Below are 21564 nucleotides of genomic sequence, written 5' to 3'. Positions count from 1 at the left end.
TTAAGAATATTCAAATTGATTGATATTCGCATGAATAACAACGCATCACAGTGTTCTATACGCAACTTAAGCTACCTTTTAGTACAGACGACACACTCATTGACTGGGCACTGGTCTCAACGAAACAAATTATAGTTATAAATTGGTTGCCGTTAATAACCAAAACAAATTAAATACAAACAAAATACTTAATATTGATTATTATATATTTTGTATTTATTTGTTCGTTATGTATTCACTTTACAAACTTACTATGTATTGTATAATATAATCATATTTTATCATAGTTCATGTCTTAACTAGGGAACGAGTACTGTAAGTACGCTTTCACCGTTAGTCTATTAGGATATAGGATTGTAGATGCATTGTTAAATGAATATGCTCTATAGAATTCATAACTCGCTACTCTACAGCGTTCATAAGCTTATAATTTATATAAGTTGATATAAAATATTTTCATAGTTTTATATTTTCAAAGTCTTTAAAGCTTGAAAAGCTGTATGTATAATAGTGGATGTGCTTTTATATATGTTTACGTGAGAAAAGGCTGCTATCTGCTTTTTCGAAACAATTTCAACAATTTTTAATATATGTACAGCTATAAGTGTAAGCTTAAGGGATTTTTGTCATAACTTTCTTGTAATATTTTGAACGCTTGAACACATTTTTCACTTATCTGAAAGTTTGGGAAAGTTACAATGCAAATTATCTATCAACCACCTGTGTGATATGTGCCACACATAGTACGTACATACATATAGAAGAAGTGATATTTATTACATTTACATTTTGCATTGTGAATATTTTCCCCACACTTGGTATATGTACATGTTCACATGCGCATCAGTTTCAATCGAATGCAAAATGTAATTGACCTTGCTTAATGTTATCCGATGCTTTTGTATAATTATTGGCTATTGCAGCTGGATCGAAAATATAGCGGAGGACGGTTATATAATGTTATAAGTATATAGATTCGCAAATTAAATGATCTCCTTGCTGGGTGTTGAAATGCCTATGGCTTCTTCGTAACCTCCAGTCGACGATTCGAGAATATCATGTCTTTTCTCTTTACTGTGACTACGATGATGTTTAGACTTTTTCTCTTTCTTTGCGCTCACAGCTTCCTTCCCTACATCTTTTGATTTATGGGATTTCTCCTTCTTGCGTTTTTCCACAATGGTGTTGCTGTTGCCCACCGCTATTTTGATGTCCTCTGGAGAAATGTCCAACAAATCAGTGTTGCCCGTATTTTCATTTCTCAATTTTTTCTTTGATTTGGGTTTGGAATGCGATTTGGGAACACTATCTTCGTCTTTGTTTCGACGTTTGGTTTCTTCTACATCCACGTCTTTGCTTTTGGACTTCTTCTTGTCTCGCTTCTTGGTGTTAGCTGTACAAATTTCATTTATTAATGTTTGGGAGTTATTATTTTGATTTTGAGGCGCAGGTTTCACTTTTTGGAATCGACTTTTGGGCTCCTCCAGGTCAGGACTGTAAAACAAATAATATACTATTTATGAATATAAACCTTTTGGTATTCGTCACTTACATGTCCAACTCAATGTTTAGAGCGCGGTGGGGATCATTCGGATCGAACTTAGAATCCTTATCTTCACTGTCCGATAGAGCTACACCTTCAGGCATATCCATAATTGTGTTTACTATATGAAGTGGTTTCGAATCTGAAATTTCATTTTCTTTAACACAACGACATTTTTCTTTAATCATTCTCAAACTCATACCATCTTCCGATTCAGAACTGCTGTATGCCACTTTATTTTTTGATCTTTTGCTTTTCTTTGACTTTTTGTGCTTTTTCTTCTCCTTGTTCATTGTCTTCTCTTGTATTAGATAGCGGTCAGAGCGTTTCATAACTTCGAAAGAAGAAATTAAATACAAATAAATAAGTAATAAAGTTAAATTTTCAGATAAACCATTGAAATAATGGCAAACAACTTACCACCTATCTGAAGCGGAACATCCAAGGACAATTCCGAAATCGGTATGTCATCAATATTGTCATATTGATCCACATTGTAACTTGAGTTACTTGCACTTGGACCTTTCTGTTTATTAAAATCCGTGGCTGAGGGTGAAGATTTAATATAGTGTGGGTTGTGAGATTGTTCAATAAGGCGAGCCATGCGATTTCGTTCGATCTGCTCGGGAGTCAGCTCTTCACTTTTGCGTCGCTTGCCCACCGTTCCACTCTCATTATGCACGGCCGATACAAATAGTTCATCCTTGTCCTCTTGGGACGAATTGCTACTTTCATCTTCAGGCGGCGCATTTATCCACTCGTCTAAATCGAGACCGTCAGGAAGTGGAACTTTCCGTTGTGCTTTGGGAGCCACTGGTATAAGTTCGCCATCAAACAGCAATGCCATCTCCTGAACAATTTCAATTGCAAGAGTCGGTATAGTGCCGTGTATATCGGAGGTCTCAAGCGCAGGCAAATTGTCATTTTCATTGTCATCGGTAGAAAGTGTTACCATTGCGGTGCTTTTATGTTGACTGCTGTTCAATTCGGTCGACTTACTGAATTGGGAACGGAGCATTTCAATTAGAATACAAGAGGAGTTCGCGCGTTCTTGCACCTCAATATCATTGGAACTACTAAAACTTTGCAGTTTCTCCAGGGCATGATCACAAAGCTGAAAAAAGTTAAATTGTGTACAAATTATTTGTAATGTTTTTTGTGTAAAAGCAATAATTCAATATGATACTCACTCGAGTCAAGCCCTTAACGTCCTTATTTTCCAGGCATGTAGTTGCTAGTTTTGTAAATAATTTAGTAACATTTTGCACAAACACACCTTGTATATGGCCGGGTAATTGGCGTGGACGTAACAAGATATTCAGTGTCCTTTCGGCATCTTCTAAATCACTGTCAAAAAATTTGAGTGATTATTACAAAGATCGGTTAAATCGATTAAATTCTTAAGTGGAATTTACTTACTTTGAGAATTCGCCCACGATCCAAGCTGCAGCATACAGCACTTCATACATTGAATTGCTCTGCGATGATACGGAAAATGTGTCCAACAAGTTGGTCATTTCATTCACTGCAAACTGCCGCACCACCGGTACGCGAATGGCAACATCCAGGAGTTGCTCGGCAATTAAACGACCTTAAAATGGGATTATTGCAAAACGTAAATTATCAATATGAATATGTGATCAAATATTGCGGTGCATACCGTGTTTGGAACCAGCCTCGAGTTGAATCAATTCCACCAACACAGTTAAATACCATTCGAAATTCGTAACGTACAAATAAGAGCTCTGTGAGCAAATCTCAATGACTTTGTACAGCAATTCATCGCGATAAAGCGATCCTTCGGCACGTTCCATGTGACCGAGCAGACGCTTGACAATTTCCATGAGATTCTTTTTTGACACCATTCCGTAGAGTAAATCGAGTGCTCGAAGTCGTATCGACTCGTCCTTATCATCTAGGCACGCCAAAATCAAATCTTTATGCTCCTGTACGCTTTTTGGGTGGGTCTTCAGAATCTTAGACATGGCCAACAGCCCCAGGTATTTCACTGCAAACAAATTAAAAATGGAATTTCAGTGGCAACTTCGACACGCATTAAGATTAAGGTAGGTCTTTATTCCTCAACAATTGCAGTCATATATATGTATGTACATACATTTAATATTAATACTCACAATTCTGATCGGAATCCTCTATGAGAATGCGCAATTTCTGCACACAAAGTTGTATTGAGGCACTATGATTCGGCATCCCGCTGCTAATACTGATGAGCACGGCGATCACAGTGTTTATGCACTCGTAGAGCAAGCTCATGGCGGACGTACTATTTGGACGAAGGAGGAAGCACAAAGATAACTTATTGTCAATGATAAATAATTCAATTATTTTAGCACACAACAGGCAAAATGCATTGACAAAAACAAAAAACACTGATCGCATTATAGATGTTTTTTGCAAAAAAAAAAAAAAAATCGTTTTGAAGTAAAAAGTGCGAAATTCGTTAACAAAGAAAACCGAAAATATGAAAGCAAATTGAACACATGAAGTTTGTATTGAGTTTGCCGAATTTTGTAAAAAATTATTATTTTTCATATTTGCAAATGCACATATAGTATATGTATATTATATATTTGATACGGATGTGTATAAATTTGAAATCATTATGACGACAATAACACGACAATGAATAAGATTGCGACTTGCCTATGAATAAGATTTGTGAGAGGTTCTATTAATTTCTTTCCTAGCCGGGGTTCTAAAGGAGTTAAAGCGCCAAACTGCAAATGCAAGAGAAAAAGAAACAAGCAAACAAATTATAAATACATAATCACATACACAAAACTTACAAAACTAATCAATAGTTTTTCGACTTAATCCCTTAAATATTCAGGAAATATATCGGAGTAACTGACAACTTACAGAAGGCGAGTGTTCCCGCCAAATAAGCTAAAACAATTATAAACTTAAAATGAATATGTCCAAAAATTAGGCCCCGAAATTTAAACAAGTCTTAGTATAAGCCCTTTACTGGCAAATGAATCGGAATTTATTGCATGGAATGTGTAAAATAAACATGTCATAAACATTGCCTGCCAGTACAAGTAGAATGGCATAACAATAAAGTGAACAGAAGAGTTTGCGAGGTTTCGCCTAATGAAATGTGGTATTCGAAATTCCTGCTAACTGACAATACAAACTTAGTAACACAAATTTCAATAAAAGTTGTAGCAATACTTGTTCGAGCTGAATGAAAAGTGCACATCTTGTTGTTTAACTAAACGTGAAAATAAAATTGAATAAAACAATAAAGTGAATTCAACGCAATGGGGGACAAATAATGCATAAATCAAATATGCCACAAAGCTGTGCGTGCATAAAATTGATTTAGCGCAAAACGATATGGATAACTTAAATTAAATAAAATTAAATAATAAAGAATGTATTCAGATAGTGATTTAATAAAAACCTGGAAATAATTTCAATCAGGGGTTGCGTTAATTTGCGTCCTAACGCTGGCTCGATTGTCGTAAGGCTGGCAAACTTGTTGACGATTAATTAAGTTTGTTTAAAGCCGCAGAAATAAGAATAGTTATTCGGTAGTATAAAATGAGGCAAGAGAGAAAAAGAAAATTTAAACAGAAATTTTCGCTAAGTCTCGTGGGCTATTTATAAAAGTAGTTTTCAAAAATACCCTCAAATTTGAGGACACATTTATGAGTACTGTAATGTGGTTCTAAATAAACTCAAATTAAATCACATATAAAATATCACAGTTACCATATTATATTTAAACTTATACCTTACTATACATATATAGATATGAAATAACTTCAATGAGGTTGAAGAAAAAATACTCACAAGTTTAATTATTTTAATTAGCATCCAATTGTTGGTGGAAGTCGTCATTAGTTTAAAGAATACGGGTGCTAAAGGCAGATAGTTCTTGGGATTTTTACGGGCCAACTCGCAGATCACATTAACAGCAGCTGATTGTACACCTTTCAAATCATACACATACATGTATTATATATTAATTTGTAGTTTGTAGTGAATAGAAAAATTAAAAATTTTAAATATAAGTTAGGGATACAAAAACAACATTGTAATATAAAAACTAAAATAGAGTCTTTAAAATCTTTTAATATTATGAATATGTAAAAAATATCAATATCATAGAAATTGTGGTGTGATATTCTTATGTGCGCATACCTGGATCTGGGTCTTCTAACTTTTCCTTGAGCTTTGGAAATGCCGGCCTTAATGCTTCTGGATAGCGTAAAAATACTTTATACATCATAAGAACAGCTTTCATACGCAAATATGGTTTAGTCGAGCTCATCTACAACCAAATAAGCTGTACTAGGATTTGAAGTGTGTTAACATATTATAATAACTTACCAGAGTCATAATATCATTCGCAAGGTCCCGAGATAAATCGGGCGAAATAAAACAGCTTAGACCGCTTAATGCCACACCAGCATCGTATTGATTTTGAGAATTTAAATCCTTGCGTATCATGTTTGTTGTTAACATTAGCAACTATTTGAATTTGATATTAAAATGGCAATTAATTTTAGTTTTTTTTTTGAAAATGTTTCACATACCTCACTATCAGGATGAAAGCATTGGCTTGCTGCCAAGTAGCCAATGCGTTTGCATGTAAAGCGTGACGAACTCATTACCTCGATTATGTTGAATCCAGCCCATGAGATGTCGTAGCCGAGCATTTGTATCTACAAGTTGTGATATATTTATATTACATATTTGATTTATCTTACAAGATATTGTCAAGCAATCAATAGACAAAATTTAACTTATCATATATGCATTTAGGTATATGCACATCCAAGGTTAGACATTTGAGCATTTTTCATTATTTGTTTATACACATATAGTACATACGATGTCTACTTACGTATGTTAATTTTGCAACAGCATTACACTTAACGTTGATGTTATCCTGACGTAGTTCTTGTTTGATTTCCTCAATGCATTGGGCTATGTATTTGGCCTAAAACAATAGAAAATTAGCTACAAGTATTTATTTATACGAAACTCATTTTAAATGCAAGTATATACTCATTTTGGCATATAAGTAAAAGTGGATTGTTATTGGGCATTTTCTATTATTATTTATTTCATTAGATTTAGAGCATTTAAATTTTTGTTCGTTCAAAAGAACTGTGGAGATATGGATTGTTACTCTTAATTTACACAACCATCACGACACTTCATTGTATATCATCCAGTCGTTTCATACGGCAAACGCCTGAATCAATTTTTTTTTATTAATATTACATTTATTTAATACCGGTCAATGGATTAGGGTATTAGAGTTTCACAAAATTCATTTTAATACAAAATTTACCCATATACACAATAATTCAATTGATAAGAAAGTAGCATACAAATTTATAATTTTATATATGTTCATATGTAAATGCATACCCGTTTATATAGGAGCATTAAACATACATATACATGTAATGTGTAATAAGATTTTTAACATTATTAGGTTTTTCTTTGGAAGAAAAACATGAAAAATCATTTTACCTCGTTATCCTTATTATTCCGTATGCCACGCACAAGATCTGTGAGATTCTTGTCAAACATACGTTCGAAATTTCCTTTAACTTTCTTTAAAGCCATTTCACCGTGCCAACACACAAATTCGATTGGTATTTTTATAAGATTATTTCATCTATTATTTGTTTAATATCCTTTTAATGTATATTTTACTTCGACTCAGCTTTAAAATTGTGCTCCGCAATTTTTCGGAGGCATCCACACATTTGATGATGTCGACAAAATTTTTCTCTTTTGATGATTGATTTTTTCACTTTACAATACTAATTCGCCTTTTCTCTTGAAGACAATATTTTATTGCTAGTAACACATGCTATTATAAGAAGTTGATTTCAACAGTTATTAATCTTCATATTAGGTAAATTGAAGTCATAAATTCAACAAAAACAAGTCTAATAGAATTTCCAAAAATTTACTTTAACTTTCGCACACCGACAAATGAATGAAAGGGAAGAAACTGCAAAATGAATGCAACAAGACAGTGTTGCCATCACAAACGAGTCATGTAGTTCCAAAAAATCCAAAAAATAAAACTTATGCCTATGTTAAGGAATGTCACAATAACTTTGTGTAATTTTTTATTCAAATTGAATTTTACTAAAATATTAATCGTTCATCCGACCACTTTTCTGTGATCATTATTACAAGATGTCAGATTTGTTATTATAAATATTTACCTGAGAGTTCTGGAAATAAAATACCCCTCGCAAAACACTAGCACACTATACAGAATATAAATTGTGTAATATTTGAACAATTAAAGAACAAATAGCTGCAATTCTCTGGAAACATTCACACCAAGCCACACTGCGAATTTACAAGCTTCCGACAGAACCACTTTACTCTACTGTAGTACTATTAGTATAACATTTGTAGCTGCTGCAAAAATAAAAACTCTATTAACACAATGCCGATATTAAAGCCTTCCTGTTGCATTACTTCCTTAAACTTGTAAAGTAATTTTTTTAATTTGAAAAATAAACTATGAATTTGATGCATTTAGAAATTTACTCTGAAATTATTTAATTAAAATATTTGGTATTTTGACTAAAAATAAATAGAAAAACAAATTTAGCACAGTTACAAAATACTAATTAAAATGGGAAATAAGTTCCGTCAGTAAATACATATGTATTAACATATAACAATGAGGTACATATGTACAAACAACTGCTATCTTCAATGAAAGAACACGTATCAAAATTATGTACCCACAATTGTTTATTATATATATATAAATATGTATATCATCCAATTGTTGTTGATTTCAATTAAGTTAAAAATATTTATTTTTCATCTTTCAGTTTTTTGTTTAATTATTTGGTAATAATAGCTTCGTTCGCAGTTTTTTTTATAAAATACAAGTTTCTTACAACATATAAATCTTAAAATAAAAACTGTAACCTGTCCCTTTTTTGACTGTACTCCAACTCGGTAAAGAAATGCGTACTGCTTTGTATGTAAATATGTATACTTATACTGTTTCATCTTGTGAAAATGAAATATATGCACATCATACTACATAAATCAACCAAATACGATAAAGTTCGCATTTACTTTTTCAAATTACGAAAACCCATTAATTTTGCCATCCAGTGACTTTGAATGAAGCATCATTTACAAACACATCAGCAACAAGACGATTTTTCTGGCTCAGCCATGACCAAATTAAAATCTAAACTATTAGGTCGTGCAAATCCAGTTTTTATGCCATCCCAACCATCTTCTACTTTGTATTCTCCCGAACGTATTCGGGCGTAAACCTCCTGTGTAACCATACGAAAAGCTTCTTCAACGTTAACCCCATTCCTAGCTGAGGTCTCAACAAAATGCAAACCGTGTTGATTGGCAAATAGTTGTGCTTCCTCTGTGCTTACTTCTCGACGACCACCGGCATTCACTAAGTCTAATTTACAACCAACTAATGCGAACACTGGACGATGTGGTTCAATGTGACGTTGGGCTTCCATCATCCAAAGCGGAATATGTTCAAAGCTAGCATAATTCGTTATGTCATATACCAATAAGACTCCAACAGAGTTTCGGTAATATGATTTTGTAATTGAGCGAAAACGTTCTTGGCCAGCTGTGTCCCATAGTTGGAGTTTTATCTGAGTTCCATCCTTCATTTCCATCAAGCGGGCAAAAAAGTCTACGCCAACAGTTGGGTCAGATAGCTGTAACATTAATCAAATGAATTAAATCTCTCAATATATGTTTCATACGCTAATAACTATTTGAAGTCATAAACAGCAAAGTACAAACAATGAATGTTATTCCTACAAACATATGTTTTAGAAAAAATATGATAATTTATCAATTAGTTCATCTGGTTTATATACAAATGTATAGATGTATATGCTTTGCTGTCTCTGTTCAATTATGTAATTTACATATCAATATATTTTGTTTATCTTTATCTGTTTCTTTTTTTTTATTAAAGTGAGTATTATTCAGTGTCTCACCTCCGCGAATTTTCCATCTGTAAAGAATTTGAGCAACGAACTCTTGCCCACTGTACTATCGCCAATTAGAATCAGTCGAAATTGGTAATCAAAAATAGGTTCAACCATTCTGCAAGTTGTATCTAATAAAGACTGGAATATAAAAATTAAAAAATACAGCGCAGTTGCAATTTTCGCACACTTTATTCAGAAGACAGATATATACTTTTGTTAGTCACTTCCTCCAAATTCCGTTTATTGTGAAGTTTTACTAATACGAATGTGATTAAACAATTATTAACACCAATACTATTTTCAACAAAGTTGCTAAAAGTTTAAAATGTATATAGTTGTTCCTTTATATTGATTTGGTTCACTATTGGTAAGATTGTAGAGTAATTAATTTCAATTGAATAATAAAATTTAGTGACAATGTCTACAAAGTATTATTACGACGTATTTGCTCTCGTTTGTCCACTTGCTTTTTGTGTTGTAAACTTGAACTTTGTTTATAATATTAGAAGAAATTGACTATTGTTTTTGATTATTTACTTCATTGTATTCACTATGAAAATTTGATGCTGATAATCAAGTGTATGAGTGATAAAAATTGGTTTGTGTGGTTTGACTCCAAATGTCAACACAAGAAATGAAGAAAATGGAAAATTTACACGTTCTCTGCGTTCTCTGATTCGTGACAGTGTTGTTCAAAAAATGGCATAAGTAAATATATTATTAATATCAACTACAAATTAAGTATGGTGAATATGTATTATACATACATTAAGAATAATTATTAAGTAAATATTATGCTGACATGTGAAATCAACAATTTTTCCTTGTGCTAATTTAAATATTTTTATATAATTTGCATTTATGGTGAATGGCAGTTCCATTAGACCGTTTTCACACGGGCAATTTTTGTCGCGGCAATTCTTAGTTTTAAGGGAGAGGGGGCGACCAAGGGAAGCTAGAGAGAGAGAAATTCTCTTCTCTTCGTCGCCCCCTCTCCTATAAAACTAAGAATTGCCGCGACAAAAATTGCCCGTGTGAAAACGGTCTTAGAATCCAAGAAGAAGAAAGTAAACAAACACATGTGAGTTAATTTTGTTGAAAATAAGATATCGCGCCAGATAGACGTGAAATAAAATGGTACGTAAAAGAAAAATTCCTGCCCGTAAGCACCATGGAGTACGAGATCCGCTAAAACAACTTGAAGAAAAAGAAAAAAAGTATTGCCCTTTAGTTATATTGTTATCAGCATAAATGTAATCATATATATTTTTAGGCTGCGTAAAGTTACTAACAATCCTCCTGAGCGTGATACTCAGCAAGTTTCATTCAAATTCGCACAATTTAAAAAACTAGTTGAAGACACCAAAGCTGGTAAGAAAATTAAGCGAATACACAAAGGAAGAGAAGATTTACCTAAAGATAAATTAGCAAATTCCAAAAAAATCGGTAACATCCAGCAGTTAAAAGAAGAGACCGATGAAGATTACTTAAAGCGTGTAAATAGAATAACTTCTCAATCCTTGCGGGAAGCACAATACGAAGCTAAATATGGTGTCAATGTTATTCGAAATGCAAAAACTGGAGAAATTTCAATAACCAAAAAACCAAAGAATGAAATTGATGAATTAATAAAAGAAAAACAAAAGAATAAAGGAAAAGGTAAAATATCTAAAACTAAGGGAAAAGAAAAAGCTGGAAAGCCTCTGGATCCTGAAACTGCAAAAGAATTGATTAAACAAGCCATTAAGGAAGATAAAGAAGAGGTAATCTTTTTAAACAACAAAATATATTTTAAAGTAACCATGCCTATTTAAATCCAGAAATCCCAAGAAAATAAGGATTTGGAAGAATATAAATATGATACAGTACGCTTCGGAGAAATTGTACATGCGCCCCCAACACTTACCACCTTGCCTCGAAGAGCTGAAAAATCTGAGACAGTTCCAAGAGTAAGATGAAAAAATATTTATGAATGCAATAAGATTCAATAAGCTATTTTAAATTTCAGCCAGGGAAAAAATCCAATTTGCTGCTTAAAACGTTATTACCTAATACTAAATGTGATAATGTTCAAATAGAGAGTAAAAGTAAACCAGTTTCAAGTAAAGTGGAAAAAGTAATCCTTAGCGGCAAGAGGAAAAAACTTCCTATGGCGACAAGAAAAATGATTGAAGATGAACAAAACAAATTTATCGAGATTTACAGGAATATGAAGAAAAAAGAAGTAACGACATCTTGATAATCAGGCTTAGAATTACAGTGTAATTTTTATTGTAAAATTAAATGATAACAAAACATATTTCAAAATAAAAATCACCTACTTCAATTAGCTAAAAGCCAAGATGTATTTCCACATTGGTCACATGTGTTCATTAGTATAACCGTACTAGTTTTTAGCTAGCTAGTCAGTTTAAGTTTGCTATGGTTGTTACTTTTTGAATAAAAGTAACAAATCTTCCGGAGTGTCTTCATTTATTATATACATACGGTACAGAGTAGTAATTTGGTTTCTGGTATATCTAACTTTCCGACAAAGTTAGAAGCGTTTGCGTCTGTTATTTACAATGCACCTGAACGTTTTTGCAAGAGTTGTGCAAATCGTTGCGTGACTAGCAACGATGTATCGATGAACCGATCAACGCAATTGCTTAGACATGTTTCCGTCGAACTGTCGAGTTTCGATCCTGGTTTGCCAATGCATTTTTCCCAACAGATGTCATTGAACTCATGTATCTATAATAACGAAAGTCAAATGTTATAATTACAATTTTATTTAATAAATATGAGGTTAATTATACTGACCTGTGCATTTACTTGAGCCTTCTGTTTTTCTATCATCAAAAAATCCTGCAATTCCTTATCGCTTGAAACAGATGATAATGAATCAAAATCTGACATGATTTATAATTTAATTTAAGAAAATGATCCCTAAAATTATTATGTTAGCACAACAATTGACAGTGATACAGGCCTACTCTGAAATCAAAAATTTATATAACCTCAAATAAATTATGTTCCACAAATAGAACGGCCAGACTTGCAATGTTTTTTATATCACATTTGTAGAGGTTGAAAAAATACATTCTAAAATTTCAAACTTTATTTAAAATAGGTAAATTATGTAAATAGTATGCGTACTGTTGGAAAATGTGTTAAGATAACTAATATAAATAATATAATTAAATATTCATATTTGGTTTCATATATTGTTATAAATGAAAGCTGAAATCAATTGATACTATATAAATAGCAGTATGAAGTGACCTTATAGTTGTATTACACCATCCCTGACATTCGCTATCTTTAATACTACACCAGCTGATTCTGTTTCTACGAAATAAAGAAAATTAAATGCACATAAGCAAAAGAAGAAAAGTTATTTAGCCGGATAAAAATTTATTGTTATTTTTTTATTAAATTAAAATCGTAACGTGACAAGAGTTGTTGTGCTAATTGTGTCTATAAATAACAAAATAAAACCCATAATGATCTGGAATTGAAGGTTTAAGCCCAATTTGTCTGTTATCAAAGTTTAATAATAATAATAATGAAGGAACAAAAATTGTTACTTATTCTCTCGCAGTCATTAATTGGTTAGTAAATTTGTTACTCATCATCTAATGAGCTTATCATTATTTCTTCCATATTAAGTTGAATTATTGATTTTTAGAGTCCCTCATATATGCCAATATAAACATTTATTAATACATTAAACTTTACATTAAAGTATTTGATTAAAATAATATGGTCGATTTGTTCCTATAGGCACCGGCTTCTTCTTTTTGTATGTTCAACATGTGAGGTCAATATTTGAGTCCCGCACCAATATTGCATATTTAACACAATTAGAACGGGAGTCTTTGCTGCGGCGGGAGGACTCGCTCTATTATTCATTTTATAAGACACTTACAGAAGAAGCTGATTTTTGGAGTGGTTACGATAAGCTACAAAATTTAACTGGCATTGAATATCCACAAAATGTGAACGTAATACAGAGGTTCCATGTTTTACCCGAATTGACAATAGGGTATAAAAACAAAAATATAAGTGCATTTCGGATATAATATAATGTAAAAATATAATTATAGATATCTCTACCATTTGCTAAGGCGATATGCTTTCACAGAAAGTTTTCCAATATTTAGCTGTTGGCGCACCAACGACGTGCGTCTGCCACTGGAGCATCGTCATTGTGACGGCATTGGACAACCCATGCAGTTTTACTTAGAATGTGTATGGCTTCTTGGTGGGGTCACTGTACTAGTTATTTATATATACGGGACTTTACTAAGGTAAAAGTCTAAATAAGCAAACATATGTTTTCCGTTAAGATATGATTTTTATAATTTCAGTGAAAATATATTTGGCGGCATTTACGCAGTGGTTTCTTATGTTATGTTCCACAGTTTTGCGTCCAAGATTTATGATTCCCCTATGGCACGTGAAAATTTTGCCTTTCCAATTATTTTCATGCAAATGTTTTACCTTTGCTTGTGCATCGACCGGATCACGGAGCGCAAAGTCTATCACATGCGACTTTTTATAGTAAGCAAATAATTTCTTTATTAATAATTTTTAGTTATGAAATATAAATATATATGTATATTTTACAGACTATTAAATTGACCCTGCTGACAGCTATTGCTCTTCTCTGTTGGCAGTTTTCTTCTGTTATTTTCGCAACGCAAGTTCTTATTATGATGGCTCCTTGGACGCCAAGCTCAATATCTGAGGTGATTTCTGGTAGTTTTACGATGGATTATGCGCTCTCGCAACTTATTGCCACATCACTAGCGTACTACTGTTCCTTCAGCAACAAGAAATACATTTTCGCTTGGCATATCGGTCCAGCAATCGGACTTCTCTTTCTCAGTATGGAGCGGCAAGTTAAACCTCAATCGCCAAATAGTGGCATTTCGTTCAAAACCATTTGGGCGGGCTTATTGGCAGCAGTTAGTGTACAGGGAACTTTATATGACATGTTGGAGAGAACAGGATTTGCACGTTCAGTGGATAACGGGTTCGCCTTGTATCGTGATTTAATAGTGCAATGGTGCTTCCAGGCGAAAGTGAGTTTCACCACCAGCATTGCGGCATGCAATCCATCTTATCAAAATTTGAATATTGCCCATTTGTGGGAGCTTATAAAGACCCTAATTGTGAAGCCATATTGTATGTACGGTGTAGTGATGTTGGCGAAGTTTTTTCGCAAGTGGCGCAAGGGTAGTGAAAAGAAAACCCACAGCAAAGATAATGTGGAACGGGCCAAAAAATATGTGCTCGAAGATTTCTTGGAAGAGAATCACATTTCAATGGTTGATATGTCAAATAAAGAGACTGAGAACGATTTAAATGAATGCCTCAAATTACTGGAAGAATGCGACTATGACTACAATCGCTATAAACAAGAGAGAACAAAGTCGAAAAACAACAAGGGTGTTGAACACGAAGAGTTCATGAATAACATAAAATTACTAAAAGAACAAATTAAAGAGGGTAACCAACGAAGAGATCACGATAATCGGAATATGTCTAAAAGTAATCATGATGAGAATGAAGAAGAGCAACAAGAAGAAAGTACTAAAGGAGATGTAAAACCGTCCACAAGTGAGGATAAAGCTACAATAAACAGCAGTTCGATCCCAGAAGCGCCAAAGACAGAAATAACCGATTCAGTGAATAATACGAATAGCGGCACATCCACGAATGCTGGTGAAATGCCGAGTAGTTTAAAAAGTGGCGATGCCAATAAAAACACACGACGTTCACGGTATAAAGGATCGGATTGTGCAGCTTCAAAAGCTGATTATCACAGCGATATTTTCAGCTTCCACTATGTCTACAGCTTTGTACAAATGGCCGTTTTTACGGCTTTAGGGCTTAGTATTAAGAAATTATTCTTCCTATGTTTCACTCAAGGTTGTGTCATTGCGCCGACAATATGCTCCAAATTTTGGTACCGCAAACAACGCAATATATTTTGGGCAGTATCGTTGGCGGTTTTCTTAACCAGCATGGTCAATCCCGGTTTAGTGGTGAGCATTACGAAAAGCGCCAGCAATTTCATCATTAAGTTTTTAAAATCATCCTTTTTATGCATTTATTCATTTTAGAATATACGTGAAGAATACTTCCCTACACGCCAAGGGCACGCTGGCGATGATTTGGAAAGTATGTTGGAATGGATCAAAATTAATACGGAACGCGACGCTGTTTTTGCAGGTTTTACTCAGTTTTTTTTTTTTAATTTTCGCATAATGTCTTTATTGTCCTTTTGCATATTGCAGGTCCGGTAGACATCATTGGCACGGTGCATTTAGTTACTAGACGACCGATTGTGAACCACGCCCATTTGGAAATACGTCACATCCAGTAATTATATTATATACAATTTTTTTACGTCTTTGGTTGGACGATGAAATATGTAGTTCCATTTCCATGTCAAACCAGATTGTAATCAATCCTCCTTGTACCATAAGTGTTTTTAGTTGTTTTTAGTTAGTGCAATTAAATGCCCAGAATTTTCAAGTATGTTGTTGTTCTATTTTGCAGTGAACGTACCGAACATGTGTACTCAGTGTTCAGCCGTCAACAGTCTTCGGATATTTACAATCAATACTCCCAACTTAAAGTGCAATATTTAATTATATCGCTCCAAGACTGCAGCAATGACATTCGGTACGTAATTTCTGATGATGCTTTTTCATATATATATGTATATACATTTGTATTTCCAAAATATCTGTTAATTTGTGTCCATATATATTGTTGTAGTGATGACTGTGACTTGCTTTCGATTTGGGATGACCTGCAGCCGTCATATCGCAAATATCCGCAATTTTGTTCGGAATTGGCAAAGAAGAATATACCTAGCTTTTTGAAAGTATTCTCTAATGATTATTATGGTATTATTAAGATGTTTTCGCAGAGTGTACAAATCAATTTGAAGCTCAGTAAGATGCCCGAAAAAGTAATGTAGCCAAGTGGGTAATGTGAATGATGCAAATGTAGGAAAAGTGGCCAAGAGTTTAATATGTCAATTACGTTACTTTATTTCTACACAAAGTTTCATGTTATGTTCATATTTTATATTTATTGTAATTTTGACAAGAGACATTTTAAGCCTCGATTAAAAATCGATCTTATTAATTTATAATTAATAGTTGTGGTAAATGAAAATAATTTTTAAGTAATATAAATACAAACGATTAGTTGAAAGAATCCTATATGATCTATGTATGTAGATGTACTAATGTGTATACGTGTGGGCATAGGAAAAGTGTAGAAAGCCAGAAAAATTAGCAATTAGCAAATTTAAATTTTTTTTCAAAAAGAAATCTTAATACGAGTAGCATAAAATTTTAGAGTGATGAGTTATTTTCCTCAACCCCGAATGCCCAGTTTACCGCATTTTTAAATAGACTGCCCTCTTGCATTCCAACTCAGGCTTATTTGTATATTCTTTAAATAAGAAAGTGTAAGTAAAAAAGTTCCCATCTACGGTTGAGTTATTAATTTCTATTAGAAAGTGGCCTCCTTATCTTGTGTAATGTATGCAATTATTTGCAACTAATTGTCTTCGACACTGTTAAAAATCATATTGCAAGCCTAAGTGTAATGTGCTAAATGAAGAATTTCGCATGCAATAATCATAGGTTTTTTTTTCTTAAATTAGAAGCTAATGTAAGATTTAGGAAATGTGCTAAGCGTCTAAGACTCAAAAGATTTGTAAAGATTTTATAAAGATCAATATTATGTACATATTGGCTGTTCTCAGTGTAATTTAAAATATTACATTTTAAGGATGCAGAGAAACTGCTTCCTTATTTCAACTAACAAACCTAATTTATGAGTAAAGTAATATTTTCATTTATTCTTATTATCTGGCACAAATTTGCCACATATTTTTCCGCTAGATTTTGATACTATTTTTTTTTAAGTTTTAAGTGCTTCATAGTCTGGAAATCCATTCACCAGTATTCATTTGATGTTTTTTTTTTTTCAAAGTCTTAATTCTATAACTTCTAGGTGACAACTAAGTGGCAAAATAACGCACTGTAACGTCTGCAATGAAATAACTTTGTGGTAATGAACTAGAATGCTAATGCTGCAAAAATATGTATTTACTTTCATTATGATTGTGTTGGTTAGTAAGATGTGATTTACTATATTTATAAATAAACTTATCAAAATAAATTTAAAAGATTCTCGTCATTCGGAAAGTCTTTACGCACTTAGTTAAACAAAAAAAAGTAATTGTAATGTTTCTAATTTTTCTTTTTTTGATTGTGAAGAAGTAATTAATTTGGAGGTAAGCATGAGTCAAATTCATTCTTTTTTGGATAAGAGTTATCACATACGGAGAGCAATTGTTCGTTGTGAATGTGAGTGAGCTTACCGTTGCGCTTAGTTTCAACAGAACATCTTCGTTTTAACTTAAAACATTTTACTCTTGAATATACAGTGGAACTTCTCTAACTCAAATCACCATAATCCACAAAAAAACTTCGAGTTGGAGAGACATCCGAGTTACCGAAGGTAATTTGTATGAAATTTGACTTCTATTGCCAATTCAGAAATTCGAATTATGGAGAACTTCGAGTTAGAGCAGTTCAAGTTATGGAAGTTCAACTGTAATTGAACCACCAATTGGAAGAAGGAAATAAAAGCCGTTTTTGACGAAATAGATTTTTACTCATATTATCTCTTTTCATTCGTAAAACTACGCGTCAGGTTGAAAAATGAAATAAAAAGGTCAAACGCCATTGTAATACTAGCGGCCAAAAAAATGTTAGTTGGAAGAAAGAAATAAATCCATGATTTATTCCCTAACAACCTTTTGTCATACAATTAAAGGTCATTTTAATTTGACATTTTTATTCATTTAAACCGTTACTAATAACTCAATTTGATTAGCTGGTTAGCCGGCTGCTTGATCATCGCGATTTTGTTTTGTTTACCAGTTATTTAGTTGACACTTGACCTTGAGTACATATGTTTGTGGTGCGCGTTGTTGTGATTATTTAACCCTTTCGACCCCGACGTTGCCTGTGAGCAATTTCACCAGTTTGATGATTTAAAGCAAAAGCTGTGTTCAATGTTTTAACTTGATTTAAGTGGCTACTTATAGGTTAATATATTAAAAATGAAAATCAAAACAGTTAACAACATTCTTTACCGTTATTCTTATAGTTTTTTTTTAACAACAACAACACCAAAAGCTCCGTCATGATTGGGAAGGACCTCTCCGAGCCGTTCGATACCAAACGAGGTTTCAGACAAGGTGACTCACTATCGTGCGACTTCTTTAACCTGATGCTGGAAAAAATTATAAGAGCTGCAGAGCTAAACCGAGAAGGTACAATCTTCTACAAGAGTGTACAGCTCCTGGCGTACGCCGATGATATTGATATCATCGGAAGCAACAACCGCGCCGTTTGTTCTGCTTTTTCCCGCATGGATAAGGAGGCGAAGCGAATGGGTCTGGAGGTGAATGAGGATAAGACGAAATATCTCCTGTCATCAAACAAACAGTCGGCGCATTCGCGTCTTGGCTCCCACGTCACTGTTGACAGTCATAACTTCGAGGTCGTAGATAATTTCGTATACCTGGGAACCAGCATCAACAACACGAACAATGTCAGCCTCGAAATCCAGCGCAGAATAACTCTTGCCAACAGGTGCTACTTTGGACTGAGTAGGCAATTGAACAGTAAAGTCCTCTCTCGACGAACCAAAATCAAGCTCTACAAGTCACTTATCATTCCCGTCCTGCTTTACGGTGCAGAAGCTTGGACGATGTCAACATCAGATGAGACGACACTAGGAGTTTTCGAGAGGAAAATTTTGCGCAAGATTTATGGTCCTCAGAACATTGGCAACGGCGAATACCGCAGACGATGGAACGATGAGCTGTACGAGTTATACGACGACATTGACATAGTTCAGCGAATAAAAAGACAGCGGCTACGCTGGCTAGGTCATGTTGTCCGAATGGACGAAAACACTCCAGCCCTGAAAGTGTTCGATGCAGTACCCGCCGGAGGAAGCCGAGGAAGGGGAAGGCCTCCACTCCGTTGGAGGGACCAGGTGGAGAGCGACCTGGTTACACTTGGGTTCTCCAACTGGCGCCGAACTGCAAAGGAGAGAGACAGGTGGCGCACTATCGTCGATTCGGCTATAACCGGCTAAACGGTTGCAACGCCAATCACATACACATGCATTAAAGTGAATGAAAATTTGCAAACGTTTGTTTGAATCGATCCAATTATTATAATAATTTAATTTAATGAAAAATTAATATGCAATTCGAAATTTCTTATAGCATTTTTCCATGTACTCAAAATCTTCGCTTTATGATTTTTGTATACCATCATGCCCCAATGTTACTCACAAGCAAACTTCTGTAGTGCCCATAATAAAAGGCGTGGCAACGTGAAATTTAGTTTGTAATCTCTTTTTGGCATTCTTTTATGGTCCCAATGGAGAAAAAAATTTTAAAACCACGGGGAAAAAGTCGGGGTTAAAAGAAGAAAGAACAATGTCAACTGAGAACCAATCATCTGATGATGATATTAACATTCCAAAAAAGAAAAAAAGAGGGGTACGTAATTTTCACCTTTATAAAAAGAAAATACAAAAAACACAGCATATATTGGGTCAATCGTACACAGGTACAAGCACAAGTACAAGTTCCAAATTCATTGACGGTTTTGTAAAGACATCTTTTTTGCTCCGAAAATCAAGAACTACTCCTAAAATACCTGACGAAAAAGCATATCGGTCAACACTACCCATAAACGAAAAAAAGATGAATGGATGTACGAAAAATCATACCATATATTCCTGAAGAGTATAAGACGTTTTATGATTTCATTTTAACTTGGCCCACAACCACATTGAATGGTGCTGATATAGATGAGGATTAATACAATATCTTTTCTATGTTATTAATATAATAAATGCTAATATTCTTTAATATTTGTGTCTTTATTTTCATAAATTGGAAAAAGGGAATAATTCCACGAATTTCAAACTACCCTAACTTTTGTTTTTCTTTACATAACATATTTTTTTTACAGCATATTATCGGCAACAATGTTTACTACATTTCATCTTAAGATATCATGGGTATTTGGTCTATACGTTGAGAGTAAATCAGTTTTTTCTAATTATCTCAGGTCGAACTTTGTGTAATCATTCCCTTCTTCCAATTGGTGGTTCAATTGATCACTAAATTTTTAGTTTTAAACGCCAAGTTGGCACCGTTACTTACTAGTTAATTTACCATGCATGCTGCTAGTCCTATTCCTATTCCTATTGAAAAGCTCGTTGATAAATTACAAAAATACTTTGAATCTTCGCTTTCTTTTTATTTGTATAAATTTATTTAATTACAGTTGTTTTGCGACATTTACATTTAGAAATACCTAGAAGCTTTTAATATTCAAAAAGCATATTCAGCGGTGTTGTTATTATACAGTTATCTCAGTGATTGCTTTTAAATTAACAAAGCAATTATTTAACAATTCACATTACAATCTTTACGCACGCACAGGCATCTACATATGTATATATATGTATATATGTATGTACATATATGTGCGCCGCAATAAAAAATCGCTCCTTTACCTCCGAAAATGAATATTTACACAAAAGCATAAATGTTTGCATTTAATATTCGCTTGTTTATTATTAATGCTATTTAATATATTTTTACATTTGTTTATTTATGTTTTAATTTTTTTTTATTTTTTGTATAATTGCATTTTGAAGGCGTTTTGATCACTAAATTTATGCGGCTCTTATTTGAATGCTTTTAGTTTTCACACGCTGTGGTTGTTGTGCTTGTTGTATTTCGTACGATATAACTACATTTTCATTTGCATCGATTAGATCTATTCAAATCAATTTCGTGTGATTGTGGCTGTTGCTTAAAATATATATAAAATATTTGCTTCATCAACAGTCTTTATGTAATTAAATTAGGGCGAAATATTTGGAACGAACCTCCAT

General features: G+C 33.4%; 5 protein-coding genes across 8 annotated transcripts; 2 read left to right on the top strand and 3 right to left on the bottom strand.

Moving 5' to 3' along the window:
- Positions 1-188: 188 nt before the first annotated feature.
- On the bottom strand, positions 189-7545 carry LOC105217661 (AP-3 complex subunit delta). The gene is made up of 15 exons (XM_011192776.3): positions 7058-7545; positions 6420-6515; positions 6109-6237; positions 5903-6043; positions 5714-5843; positions 5363-5502; positions 4208-4281; positions 3679-3827; positions 3204-3551; positions 2963-3134; positions 2734-2890; positions 1964-2657; positions 1746-1877; positions 1553-1685; positions 189-1494 (listed from the first exon to the last, which is right to left on the bottom strand). Exons 1-15 carry the CDS (start codon positions 7151-7153, stop codon positions 984-986), a joined length of 3102 nt encoding a protein of 1033 aa, XP_011191078.2. The 5' UTR covers positions 7154-7545; the 3' UTR covers positions 189-983.
- A 742-nt stretch (positions 7546-8287) lies between these two features.
- On the bottom strand, positions 8288-10109 carry LOC105217662 (ras-related protein Rab-39B). 4 transcript variants are annotated; one of them, XM_011192780.3, is made up of 3 exons: positions 10087-10109; positions 9556-9687; positions 8288-9267 (listed from the first exon to the last, which is right to left on the bottom strand). In XM_011192780.3, exons 2-3 carry the CDS (start codon positions 9661-9663, stop codon positions 8719-8721), a joined length of 657 nt encoding a protein of 218 aa, XP_011191082.1. In that variant the 5' UTR covers positions 9664-9687; positions 10087-10109; the 3' UTR covers positions 8288-8718. The 4 variants fall into 4 exon arrangements, with proteins under 4 accessions (XP_011191082.1, XP_028899490.1, XP_011191081.1 ...); XM_029043657.2 differs by lacking the exon at positions 10087-10109 and adding an exon at positions 9735-10080; XM_011192779.3 differs by lacking the exon at positions 10087-10109 and adding an exon at positions 9735-10080 and having other exon boundaries at positions 9556-9677.
- Positions 10110-10605: 496 nt separating this feature from the next.
- LOC105217667 (coiled-coil domain-containing protein 137) lies at positions 10606-11885 on the top strand. The gene is made up of 4 exons (XM_011192786.3): positions 10606-10766; positions 10823-11312; positions 11370-11498; positions 11558-11885. The coding sequence occupies exons 1-4, from the start codon at positions 10684-10686 to the stop codon at positions 11786-11788; spliced, it is 933 nt and encodes a 310-aa protein (XP_011191088.2). The 5' UTR covers positions 10606-10683; the 3' UTR covers positions 11789-11885.
- LOC105217666 (mitochondrial import inner membrane translocase subunit Tim8) lies at positions 11792-12542 on the bottom strand. The gene is made up of 2 exons (XM_011192785.3): positions 12352-12542; positions 11792-12282 (listed from the first exon to the last, which is right to left on the bottom strand). The coding sequence occupies exons 1-2, from the start codon at positions 12445-12447 to the stop codon at positions 12109-12111; spliced, it is 270 nt and encodes an 89-aa protein (XP_011191087.1). The 5' UTR covers positions 12448-12542; the 3' UTR covers positions 11792-12108.
- A 340-nt stretch (positions 12543-12882) lies between these two features.
- LOC105217665 (C-mannosyltransferase dpy-19 homolog) lies at positions 12883-17752 on the top strand. Its single transcript, XM_011192784.3, has 9 exons — positions 12883-13142; positions 13315-13576; positions 13638-13841; positions 13902-14094; positions 14163-15584; positions 15663-15771; positions 15837-15921; positions 16102-16227; positions 16324-17752. The coding sequence occupies exons 1-9, from the start codon at positions 13097-13099 to the stop codon at positions 16526-16528; spliced, it is 2652 nt and encodes an 883-aa protein (XP_011191086.2). The 5' UTR covers positions 12883-13096; the 3' UTR covers positions 16529-17752.
- Positions 17753-21564: the final 3812 nt, after the last annotated feature.

The sequence above is a fragment of the Zeugodacus cucurbitae genome, chromosome 5, assembly GCF_028554725.1.
Source record: "Zeugodacus cucurbitae isolate PBARC_wt_2022May chromosome 5, idZeuCucr1.2, whole genome shotgun sequence".
NCBI classification, from domain to species: domain Eukaryota; kingdom Metazoa; phylum Arthropoda; class Insecta; order Diptera; family Tephritidae; genus Zeugodacus; species Zeugodacus cucurbitae.
The sequence above is the reverse complement of the archived record's forward strand: the minus strand, read 5'-3'. Positions and strand labels throughout refer to the sequence as shown.